Source organism: Cyclopterus lumpus, chromosome 11, assembly GCF_009769545.1.
Source record: "Cyclopterus lumpus isolate fCycLum1 chromosome 11, fCycLum1.pri, whole genome shotgun sequence".
NCBI classification, from domain to species: domain Eukaryota; kingdom Metazoa; phylum Chordata; class Actinopteri; order Perciformes; family Cyclopteridae; genus Cyclopterus; species Cyclopterus lumpus.
In genome coordinates this window covers 5,357,937-5,370,582 of record NC_046976.1, presented here as the reverse complement: position 1 = coordinate 5,370,582, position 12,646 = coordinate 5,357,937, and the positions used below count along the sequence as shown (strand labels likewise).

Here is a 12,646-nt window from a genome sequence, read left to right as displayed (position 1 = left end):
TGATCCCGTTGGAATTGTGCAATGAATTTGCACATAATGTTTGTCAAATTAACAAATATGTTTCACGCATTTTGTCGTAAAACTGTCGAAGTATAAGACTGTGAAGGTATGTTATTAGAAAGACGACACACCTAGAAGCCACGATGTCCACATCGGAGAAGATAAGGTTACATTTAGCTCAGTTACCTGGAGAGCGAGCCAAGGTCACGGCTGAGACGTGCATTGTGCCAGATGGAGTTCACACATTTAGATTCAGATTGATAATATGAAAATCAAGCGAGTGTCCAGTTAAATTGTGAAACACGACCCATTCAAAGCACTGCCTCGGCCACATTGGTGGATACATTCAGACTCCTCTTTTAACCAATCTTAATGATTATTTTATATACTTTATATACTGTTGTGTAGCAAACATGTGTGACAGGTTAGGCATGTAGGATGTGACCAGGTTAATTTGATAGATTTTCAGATGCCTAAATAAGTATGTCAGAGCAAATTAGGTATTATGTCGGTTATATCGGTTTAATTATGTTAGGAGAAACTCCTTATGTTTAGTACGTTAACAAAAATATGCAAATATGTTAAATACATGTGGTGGGGTTAAAAGTACAACATATTTATAAAATCTTGTAGAAGGACTATACAATATGTCCATAGCCTCTTTGTACCAGTCATTCAAAGTTTTGAGTAAATGGACTTTCATTTTCCACCACTATTTTACTTTATGGCTCTAAATATCAGGATGTTTTTCAATACATTTTTATTATTATTATACAATTAATTTTGCCAGAAGCTTAGTCAGAATTGGGAGGCCATAGAAACTGTGTACAGTAGCCTTTATGTATAAAAAACGAATTCTAATGAGATCAATTCTCGAGCATTTTGCTTCACATTCTTTACATCTTACATTAGTACATTTCTGCATTTCTTTGTTGTAAATTTTAATTTTTTTCTTTTGTTTTTTTAGGTATTTTATTAGAAATAAAGTGCCACACATTCAAAACATTATGTTACAGATCTTAGCAATCGAATAAAAAGACACAAGTTCAAAAAAGTTTTTAGTAATTCTCTCATCATTTTATTTCCATGCGCCTTCATTTCCTCCCCAACATGGAACTGTATCAAAAAGATGTTTAAGCACAAAAAAAAAGAAAGAAGGGGATCAGCAATGCCCCAAAAATCTGCTTTTCTAAGCTCCCTAAACGCATACGTTGGTTTCTAAACGCTCTTGAGAGTGATGAGGTGTACATTTTCAGTCAGGTAGTCCAGGTTCCAGACTCGCTGTCTGTCTGTGAGGGCATCGTACGAATGCAGCGCGTCCACATCACAGCCGGTCCCTGAGGAAAAGAAGAGCAAACTCAAATCCATAAGAGCCACTTAGTGCCGTTCATAATTTTATGGCTTGGAAACCCACTCAGCCATGATTGTTCTTAGCAACACTCACCAAACAGGCTGGCGACTTGCTCGTCCGGCACTAAAAAGGGAGGACCTGAAAGGGGAATGCAGTCACAAATGTATTTGTATTTTTCACCAAACTCAGACAAAAAAAAAAACAGCACAATTTGACATTTTAAACCCCAGAAAATAATAATAATACATATATATAATTTTGTTTTTAAACCAGGGAGGTGTATAACCATAAACATATGCCCGGTGTTTTAGACAACAACCAAATGGACAGTTACCTTTATATAATTCAGGATTGTACAACAAAGTGTCCAAAAGGTATCTGCAGTCTTTGGCCATGAGAGAAATCATGAGAGCAGCATACCTGTGGTGTTGAGAGAGCGAGTGGAGATTATGGATTTGTTCCAGAATGTCACCAAACTGTGCCTGATACTTTCATAGAATTATGTAAACTGCATATTTGTAGTTTCAAACCAGTTGATTTGGGGTCATCGCATTCAAATGAAGGTTATGTTTTATACTAATCTGCCATGTTGAGTCTTGACATAACATTAAAAAAAAAAAGAGAATATCACATCTCAACGGCCGGTTCACTCTCTCGTCCTACTTTTCTCTGTCTCTTGGGTTGATGGCCACTAGAGATCCCCTGTCCCAAATTGCCCCGAACTGACCCTCAATGGAACTGTGAAATGGAGAAGAAAAAAAAAGGTTTGTGTTAAACATTTACCTGTGCAAAGTAATAAGCTTCTTTACTTTTCTTTTCCCCGTCATTGCGCGGTAAACACAGGTGTGATGGCCCCGTTTCCTTCGGGGGGGGCCAGGGTTCTTCACCTGTGTTCTCCCTGCTATGACGTGTCAAAGTGGCTGCTGTGAAAAGGGGCCTGTGTTTTAACAAAAGGATGAGAACACAATCAGTCCACCGACCTGGAGAAGTTGAACAGGTCACATTGATACAGGGAGATATTCCTCTCGCAGCTCTGTGGAACCGAGACAACGTGGATTAACGCTTTGTGTCCTTATCTGTAGGAATACAACGTGTTTGGTTCCAGCTAGACTCAAGGCCCCACACTAATTGGACTTTGTACATAAGATACTGACCATTCATACAGTTTGTGATAGCAGAAATTAATATTTTTACCACGAAGCTTTGAATTACCAAATGTGTTTTTTTTTTTTTGTATCCATGTTTTCTTTTACTTTTTGTCAAAGTTACTTTACTGTTGTGTAACAGCTGTCAATCAGTCTGCTCTGCAAACATATTCCCCGTGCCACGATGCTGTAAGTTTGACAACAATAACATGAGACATGATGTGACGAGTGATCGCGCATGAGCTCCGTACAGACACTCCGCTGGTATTCTCACTGTTAGGGCGGAGAGCGAGTACCTTGTAAACCTTGGCTCCAGGTAGGGAAGCGACAGGCTCCTCCTTGTACGTCATGTTGTTCTCCTCAAAGAACTGTTTGATGGCCTTCTCAGATATCTCCACTCCAACCACTGAATGGCCTTTGTCTGCTAGCCTGGGATTCACACGGGCAAAGGATTTATCATAGGGCAATTATACATCTTTATGGAAGCCCATTTCCATCGCTGTGATGAGTCAGTATAATGAGATACTATCTAATAACCATGACTTAGCATCTCATAATTATGCCTTAGTATCTCATAATCTTAACTTAGTATGACTTGGCGTCTCATATTCTCATAATTATGACGTACTTTCTCCTAATCATGACTTAGTATCTCATACTTATTACTTTTTGTCTCAGAATTATTACTTATTATCCCATAAATTATGTTATTAGTGAAGTCGTACCTCTTAATTAAGACATACTATCTCATATTTATGAGACGCTATGTCATTATTTTGAGATAGTATCTCATTATAATGACTTAAAGAATCTTTATTGTTATCATCAAAGTGGCGGATTTCATTTTTTAGAAAAGTCCATCTTTTGGAGTTTCTTTTGCAGAAAATGATAACTGACTGAACTGACAATGTGAACACCAAATGCAGTCTTCCTTATTGGATACATTATGTGTTTTGTTTTCATACCACTTCATATCTACAGCTTTCCCACAGAGAGGGAAGAAGAAGCGAACTCCCGTCCGTCCAGAGAGAACTTTATCGATGTTGTTCTCCAGCATGCTGTAAAAACATAAAACGAGGGATATTAGCGGCAAAACACGAGATATTATTGCATACGTGCGTTTTTAATTGTTTAGGTTACTTCTAAAATGTCTCAACCCTGTAAAAAAACTCAGACATAAAAACATACAATCTCTGGGTGAGATGACTGGTCCTTCCAGTGTGTTCACAAAGCATCTTCTCTCACATTCCAATGGGTGGTAACGTACATATGCATTCGGGAAGACTTTTGTTCTCCCTCATCCCACCCAAAGGGGACAGATACAAGCGGGGCCTTTACCTGTGCACGTGAGGCTGATGGAAACCTGTCCGGTCCTCCTGCCAGCGCTCCTCCCATTCTCCGAGTGCCATGACCCGATCCGCCTGCGGTGCCAGCATGTTTGTTTGACCCCCTACCCCCCAACTAGAAGGAGGAGAACACGCAGAGAGACAGACATTAATGGAGGGAACAGCATTTGCGCACCTGACATGAACACACCTTGCTGCACATAAACACCTACAAAAGAGCTGCAAGGTGTGTGCATGGTAATGGAAGGGGGGGGGGAGAGAGAGAGTCAGTTAACAAGCTTGCAGGGTCGTTATATTGGTCCAAGACTCTTCTGGAAGACAATTATAGAATCAGAGCACACGGGACTGAGGTTAAAGGTCACGCACAGATAACGTCGAGTCATCTGTGCCCTACAACTTTGCAAAAGAGAGAGAGAGAGCGCGTGCATAACACATCAGAAATCACTGGTCCAGCTTTTTAAAGAAAAGAAAAAAAAAGGCCTGTCTCATGAGTCACTTGAGCCACCGGACTCTGACGTAGGCGAGGAAGTGCACAACACAAGTACTGTACAACGTCAACTAAACAAACGAGTGCGCAGAAGAACTAACATTGGAATACGTCCGGTTATGAGCAGTCGCGCGCGTAAGGCTAAGTGCGCGCTCTCTCAACAGCAGCCCGGCTTAAAAGCGGCCAACGCACTTTGAAGATAACACGTGACTGCCGCATGTTTTTGTCGGTTTTAACCAAGAGAGCGTCACGTTACCTTCGACCTGCCGAAGACAGCTGCTGTTTGTTCAGCAACACACAGCGCAACAGTGTTGACAGTGCAGCCGAGCCGTTCCTATCGATACGCGAGGGACTCGTGGGGTTTCCGTATCCTGGAGAGAGTGTCAGGTGACCTGCGCGTCTCGTCACCAGTGTGACGGAAGTACAGGCGCCAGAGCGTTCAGGAAAAGCGTTGCCTGACGAGGCGTGACCCTGGGTTTAGTGAACACAGTACCTCTCCGTTGTTTTACCTCTGGTTTGGGCGGAGCCTGGTGCTGCATTCTCTGTCGCGGAAAGTATGGGAGACACCAGCATCCGACTTAACAACATGAGCTCTAATTTTAAACGCTCGCCCCATGGGTTCCTCACGGTTATTGTACACTATAAACACAATGGTTGCCATTGAAGAAAAAAGTGTTTCCCCACTGCTGAGTATAGATGCTTCCTTGCATCTGCTCAGTGGGAACTAGCAATAGTTTGGAAAGGGGTCCTTATATGTGTCAAAATCCCGCATAATACGAATCTAATGATTTGTGCACTTGTGCAAACAGTTTGTAGCACATTGACCTTGATTGAACTTGAGGGCTAAATATTGACCACGGCAACTGTAGTTTTACATATATAAATATGTATACATATATGTATTTGTTATATATAAAAAAAACGCTAACTTCTAGTTTGTTCTATTATGTATCATCCGAGTAGAGAGCAGTTTCATGCAATCATTTGAATCTCAATTCAATGCATATGTAGTTTCAATTGTCATGGTTTAAAACGATTTATTTATTTATTTTTTACACTTATGGCATTTAGATTCTTGGTGCACTTTTTTTTTTTTATCCTTTCCCTTTTCATGTAACGCCGCATTCCGACTGTGACAGCCGCCACCGAATCCCTCAGAGAGCCTCTGCACTGCTGGTTACAGCCTCGCCTCGCCCATACATCTCTCTGCCTGTTGTCATGTCTTCATCCGGACACAGGGCGGCGCACGAGGCGCAGAAATGCTGACTTCGCGGTGGCAGCGAGGCGCCCAGTGACGCTCCGCTCTGGTCCCCATGATAGCGTCGTGTTGTGCCCCTTTAAACGTGCAAATGCACTCGTTACATCTGCGGAATATATCAAGTATAAGCTTTAATACACATTTAAAAAACATACTGCTGTTTCAAAACAGTCTCCTGGGGCCTTCTCGTGTGTATATTGTATATGTAATATGTGGATCTGTTGCCAAAATAAAGGAGCCCATTATTGTAATTTATTGACAGCGCGTTACATATCCTGCTAGTGGCCTATAGCCGCCTGTTCTCGTCCTCATTCGGCCGCTGAAACGACCCAAATCCTCCTACATCTGTGTCCCTCATACACACAACCACCACCACCCTCATCATCATCCTCTTCGCCACCATCATGGTGGCTCCGCGGTGTTTACGCCGACGCATGTGAACCCATAGTTTCCGCAAAGGTGACGGGATTTGCCGATCCGCTGCCACAATAAGAAATGTCACGCCCCCTCCCCGTGTCGGTTCAATGCCCGTGCGTAATTCGGCCTTTCTCGCCAAAAGCGCTCCAGTTGTGCGGCGGACGTCGCATCCAGATGTGCGCGCGCGCGTGTGTGTTTCTCTTTACGTCGCGGGACCAAGACGTCGAGGAGCCAATCGCTGCCGCCCGGGGGAGGCGGGTCGTGTGTAGACTGTTGTGGTTATGGAAAAATGGACAATTTAACGTGCACATTCATCATTCATATCCCGACCGGGAGGCCTGCGCTCGCACGCTGATTTGACTTCGCAAATGCCCGGCCGTGGTGTGACAAGGGAAATCACCAGCGAGCGGACGAGGCCGGTTCGCCACCCGGTAAGGGCGAAGCTCTCCGTCGGGGGAGAAGTCGGAGCGCCGCGGGGATCTTACAGTGGGTGGTTTCTTTTTAATGTATTTATTTAGTATTTTGTTGTTGTTGTTGCTGTCTATGTTTAGATGCTGTGTTCATTGTGGGATGGACCGATGTGGTTGCTGTCTGCTGGGACCGTAGATGTAATCTCTGCGTTCAGAGTTACAGAGAATCCCCACAGCACGCTCATTGTCCGGAGGCATCGCGAAAATACAACGAAAACACGCTCGGTTGTCCCGAGACGCGCGTGTAACGCGATAAGAACGCGCACGTGAGTGAAGTGCTTTTGATATCGGCAGCCTCACACGACCATCAGCTCCTTTTGTTTCCTCAGCAGCGCACCTTTCTGCCGCTCGCGCTGCTCAGAGATGTTGAGCGTGGTATCACAGGTGTCGGTTGCCCCCCCCCCCCCCACACACACACACACACACACACACGGTGGTGCGAGAAACCGGTGGCGAACCGTCTGTTGTTGGTGCAACAGGGGAACTCTTTAATTCACGATGCCGACGGTCTTTAGCCCATGTTGACGGCTGTTGGAGCAGCAGCAGGGGGTGATGATGATGATGATGATGCGCTCAGCGGCGCTCTGAACGGGAGAGGTGCATGCTGGATGATAAAGGAGAACCCGAAATATCGTCGAGAGAGAGAGACAGAGAAAGAAAGAGAGAAAGAGAGAAAGAGAGAGAGAGAGAGAGAGAGAGAGCGAGAGAGAGAGAGAGAGAGAGAGAGAGAGAGAGAGAGAGATTGATTTCGTAGGCACGGACACGAGGGGGCGGGCCTCGTTAGTCCATTCGTGTGGACGCGCCCGGACGCCGCGTTCCGTCCGCGCTTTCCCAGCCCCGCAACTTAACCGGAGGAGAAGAAGGAGGGCTCGCGGATCAAGAGCAGAGGGGAGGGAGGGAGCACCGCGAGGAAGGGAGAAGTTGGCGTGTTTGTTGTTGAGCCCCCGTGTGCAGAGCCGGCCGGAGCGGGACAGAGCAGTTGCGAGTGTTTATCCCGGCTTCAGGTTGGAGTCCGAACCCGACCGCCTCAGAACCGGGTGAACCTGCGACGGGTCTCGGTGCCCCTCTTTCTGTGACAGGTAGGTTTACTAGAGGTGAGGGGGGTGGCTGGATAGAGAGAGGTCCGCGCTGTGTCACTGTATGCCCGATGCATTCATGGACCTCACGGACCTCAATGGTTACCTGTAATTATATTGCTGCTGTAGATAAATTACGCGTCAACTCTGCCACATCCAATAATGTCCTACAGTTTGTTAGTGCATGATTGGGCTAGAACATCAGAACCACTTAAATCACTAAAAGACACTTATTGTATTTAAGCCTAAATATATATCCGTATGCATACTGTTGAAGATAGTGAACAGAACACAATGCAGTCTATTAAACAAAGACAGCTCTTCTGCTTGTGTCTTGGATGCGTTTTTATTCATTTATAAGTGCATTCGATAAATATGAGCAATTCCCTCCTTTCACATGCTACTAAGTGCTCCACGTTTTAATGAATACCCAAAAGAAACAAAACAAGGATGCAAGATTTCATGGCAGCAATTAATCACAACTCTCTCGTTGTTGTTGTTGTTTTACTTCTTCTTCTTCAATGATCCCAAATAAAGGGCCGTTATTATCATGGATGTGCCCTGAAAAAAAAAGGCCTGTTGTTCTGATATGTTTCTGAAATGACTTCATTGTAACCCCCCCCCCCCCCCCCCCCCCCCCCATCGTCTTAATGGGATGCTGCATTCATGTTGCTATCTTTAATAACCTCCCCGGTGAGGGAAGCATCTTGTCTCGTTGAAGCATCAGCTAAGACGGAGAGATATTCATATTCCAGATGTGGTGGGGCATTTACATAATCAAGGCAGTCATTAGAGGGGGCTGCGAATACTCGTGCGCAACCTTTTAAAACGCTATTAACCCTGATGGGTCTCTGTGCAAAGTGCTCGTTCACATGCACTTTTTTTATTTTTACTTTTTTACTGTATCCCTGTGTTGTGACTGAGCAAGATCGCGTCAAGCTGTTCTCTGCAAAAGCTACTGCTTTAACCTCAGATGTCAGGGACCATCTAATAATTGACCGCCTCCCCCCAACACACTCTCCCTCCCTGATCTGGAATGTGCCCCTTCTTCCTTATCCCAAGGTCAGTTCGTATATCATCCCTGTGTTGTCAAGGTCAGATTGCTCTTAGGTTGTTCTGATCCAAGTCCAGCAAAAGGGATTTCTCCAGCCCGGAAATGCAGAGATAAGATGAGTTGCAAGTATAGGATGCACTGTGTGTGTGTGTGTGTGTGTGTGTGTGTGTGTGTGTGTTTTCTCAGTTGCCCTCCCGGGGACCCTGAGCGTAAAGGAGCTGTGTGCACTTGCTGTATCGGTGACCTCAGTGTAGGCGTCTCCACTGTCTTCGCTCGGAGCGGTGTGCCAGTGTCGTCCGTTAGCTGTGGTCTCGGCCCTCTGTCCGCTGTGACACAGCCTGACCCTCCCCGTCCCATGTCCCGCTTTCCCATGTCCCGCACACACAAACAGCTTTGCCAAATTTCCCGAGCCCCGAGCTTAAAAAAAACAAACCTTGATAACCGCTCCTTATCCATTGTGTTCTTTCTGCTAATTAGCACGTGTGGCGCTCGAGTGAAGCGTATTGAGGGGTGGGGTGGGGGTGGGGGGACATAATTAATCAACCCGCCTTGTAATTAGGCTGGGTTTCTGGAATGTGAGCACGGTCGGGAGGCCGGTCGCGTCGCAGGCGTGCTGCTCGAGGTAAACATCTTATTAACAGCGTCAGATTCCCCCCCCCCCCCCCCCCCCCCCCCGCAGAGCAACTATTTTATTGTGTTCTATTAAGGTGGAGGAGAACGTGCTGTAATCCACATTATGTAAATGGCCTTATAAAAGAACCAATCTTATGGTCATTACGGTTCCGAGGTAGCCAATGGAAAAAAAATATACTCCAGTAATTGTTTTTTTTCTTTCAATCCAGTAAAAAATCTATTTTCTCAGCACAGACCAAATTGCACGCACACGTGTACGCGTACGCTCCCATATGCACAATGTGGTGTGTGGGAATGTAAAGCGCCCCTCAGATGATTCAAAGGGCAACTAGTAGGTGAGGACAGAAAATAGAACCTGGATCAGTTCCCGGTTGTAAGCCTTTAATGCAAGTCTGTCAGGAGAGACAGACTTTTTCTTTTTCCTTTTTTAACCGCAGCAGGATTTATTTTTCCCTGTGGTTGCCACAGACTGACCGATACAACTACAGACACACTTCACACGCTCAGTGACTCCTGCTCAGGTTGTACACGGTCACAGAGAGATAGAAATGCCACCTTGCTACGATGCTACCCATTTGGTCACCAAGACAAGGACACAGTGGTTCCCAATCTGAGGGGTCGGGACCCCGCAGAGGGGTCATGAGAAGTTAGGTTTATGCTTTACTGACATTTTCTTCTCCCTATAGCTGTTTTAAAGTGTTCATCCATCAGTGTAGCATACCAGTTACTCCTCTGTTGTATTTTCCAGTCGCGGCCCGGTATGCATTTAGTGCTCGATTCAGGGAACTGTAGTATTAAACTGCACTTGACTCTGGTTTGGTCACGTCCCTCGGGACCCGTAATGACAGAGTCTGTTTTTTAATTTTTAATTTTAACTCCACCCCACCACAAGATTTGCGTTCTCTCCAGAACACTTTATTTTGCTGAACTAATATGTTGCCAGCTTTAGGGGCAGCAAAGAACACACATGCCAGATGTGTGCGCCTGTAAGTATAGCTCACGCACGCATAGCGAATTGAGAAGAGAAAAAAGAAAAAAGAAAAGCCAATCTGTTCCCAAAAGGCAGAAATCTCTTCACAAAGAAATTGAAAAATGATAGTATCCCATTTGGTGGAAGAAAAACACAGATTGACAAACGCTGAGCTTCCCGCACAGGGGCCCGTCTTTGGTTTCGGAGAGCGTCAGTTTTCATTTCCTGCCAAAAGCCTGCAGTAACCACCGTTGTGTACACGCTATTCAAATAGGAGACAGGTGGGATTTTGGGGTTTATCGTTTAGTTCTGCGGAGAAACAGTTGAGGGAAGCCCCTTATGGCCCTCTGAGGGGGAAGAGATCGATGGCAGTAAAGGGTGTGGTCCAGCTGTCATCCGTGAAATATCGATCATTAAATCCCCCTCGCCATTCTCTCCTTCCTTCGCCACTTTAATAACCACCTTTTATTCCCCTCAACGCGCTCCTGCTGACCCACCTCATCCTCCAGATATATTCAACAAGGAAGTCCAGCCCTTTAAAGTTGTAATGCCTCACGTCGGGCTACTTTTCCACGAACAGGAACTTGAGTGTCCGTTTACAGGCCAGCCTTAATGTTATTTTAATAAAGTCATTTGTAACCGTGAGCTCATTTCCTGGTGCAGGGGAGATGAGCGTCGAGCTGGTTCGGAGGCGGGCACGCAGACGATACCGACCTAAGATAAAAAACGAGGGTTTTGAGTTCATGAAATTCTTTCGGATTAATCTGTGAATCAGAGAGTGTTCAGTGAGTTCATCAAATCATGTTTCGAGAGGTACGTTAGGGCGAGCGAACAACGCAAACAGGTTACTTCTTCTTTGGTACACGATCCACCTGCCACTTTTTATTAGCGGATCTTTAATGCTGCATGCATTATTCATTTCTTTTTTTGTTGTTGCCCGTTCAGTGCACTCTCTCAGTGATCCTACCCGGTAGTTTCCTCCGCACTCAAGGCGAAAGCGTGATCAAAGAGTTGTCGGCCCTGCTGAGTGTATTCCTCGCGTCCGTGATTAAGTGCGGTGGGCCCACCTCCCCCAGCCCTCTTTTTGAGGATGAAGCGGGAGTAATTGAAAAAGGAGAACAGTGTGAAGAAGTAAAAAAAGTGTTTACGGTAAAAAAAACCTTTATGGTACAGCAGAGAGAGGAAAGGGGAGGTGAGAGGAGGAACTCGAAGGAAGGAATGATAAAGTGTAGGAATCGAAGATGTGGGAGCGGAAAACAAATGACGAAGGCGCTCTGAATGTCGCCCTTCACCTTTCTTCTAACTCTGTCCCCCCCCCCCCCTCGCCATAGTGTTATAGTCACCCAACCGTAATGATCCGTCATTGATCCGTGAAAGAAGGACTTCTCGCGCCACTTAAAGCCACTTACCTGTGTGTACGTGTGCCTCCAGTACGTGTGTGTGTGTGTGTGTGTGTGTGTGTGTGTGTGTGTGTGTCTCCTCGCTGATTTGCAGCTCCCAGGATGTTGTCGGATCCGGGCCCGGCCCCACGGAGGTACACTGGCTTACATTCATCATTATTGCTCCTTGTTAATGGCCACAAACTGCCACTGCACTGTGTGTGGCCGGTGGGACGGTTAGCTGGAGCACAGAGGCCTTCTCACACACCTGCAGCGGTCGGGGGAAATGATTTACACAAAAATGCCTTCTACAAATGCGTAGCTTCATGCCCCAATATAAACCGTTATATATCATGGTCAATGATTATGATCCACTCACTTATTATCCCCGTATTTTCCTGGCGTACCCCGTGTTGCCATTTTCTAATTAATTTAAACTGGAGCTGCTAATGTCTGATACGTTAAATCTAATACAGGGTGTCCAACAAAATATATATAATTGTGTCTTATTGTGAAATGGCAGTTTACACGTGGAAATGGAAACTCTTATTGTTGCTCCAACAGTTATGGCGAGACCTCAGTAGCACTTCAATCAATGTCCACCTTTTTTTTGCAGACGACCGCAGGTAGATGAACAAAAGCAATGGCGTTCAGCGGCATTGGATTATATAAATTAAGGGAATAAATTCTTCACGCCCGTCATCATTACCGTCATGATAATGATACCCTCCATCACTTTTTCTATTACACCCTCTTGCCATCGTCATCATCAATTCTCCCCGCAACCACAAATCATCGCGACGGAGCTCGTGCCCATCTCTCACCGGAGTGGATCCTGAGACGAGATTGAGGTCTAATTGTGTGTCTTGGTGGCGAGGGGATAAAAAATAAAGAAAGGAAAATCAATGCCTTAACCAAAGGAGCAAGTGAATTATTAATGAGGAGTATGTAATGGGATCCCACGTGTCTATTTCTCCCCAACTTGGACTGCTTGACGCTCAGGCTGCTCCAGTCGCGGCCAGAAATGTAGAACAGACATGCCAAGAAAACCAACCACCAA

The 12,646-nt window shown here is 45.4% G+C and overlaps 2 protein-coding genes across 4 annotated transcripts in view; one reads left to right on the top strand and one right to left on the bottom strand.

Moving 5' to 3' along the window:
* Positions 1-1,052: 1,052 nt before the first annotated feature.
* LOC117738621 (probable thiopurine S-methyltransferase) lies at positions 1,053-4,816 on the bottom strand. Its single transcript, XM_034544574.1, has 9 exons — positions 4,586-4,816; positions 3,835-3,957; positions 3,462-3,554; positions 2,793-2,925; positions 2,332-2,384; positions 2,015-2,089; positions 1,686-1,771; positions 1,445-1,489; positions 1,053-1,337 (listed from the first exon to the last, which is right to left on the bottom strand). The coding sequence occupies exons 2-9, from the start codon at positions 3,930-3,932 to the stop codon at positions 1,219-1,221; spliced, it is 702 nt and encodes a 233-aa protein (XP_034400465.1). The 5' UTR covers positions 3,933-3,957; positions 4,586-4,816; the 3' UTR covers positions 1,053-1,218.
* A 1,320-nt stretch (positions 4,817-6,136) lies between these two features.
* ext1c (exostoses (multiple) 1c) overlaps positions 6,137-12,646 on the top strand; it is a 63,604-nt gene continuing 57,094 nt past the window's right edge. The window contains exon 1 of one of the 3 annotated variants that reach the window (XM_034544573.1): positions 6,137-6,435. The gene's annotated coding sequence lies outside the window, so the exon portion shown is untranslated. Of the gene's footprint in view, positions 6,491-7,168; positions 7,554-12,646 lie in introns of those variants that run through there. The other 2 variants (XM_034544572.1, XM_034544570.1) reach the window with 2 other exon arrangements.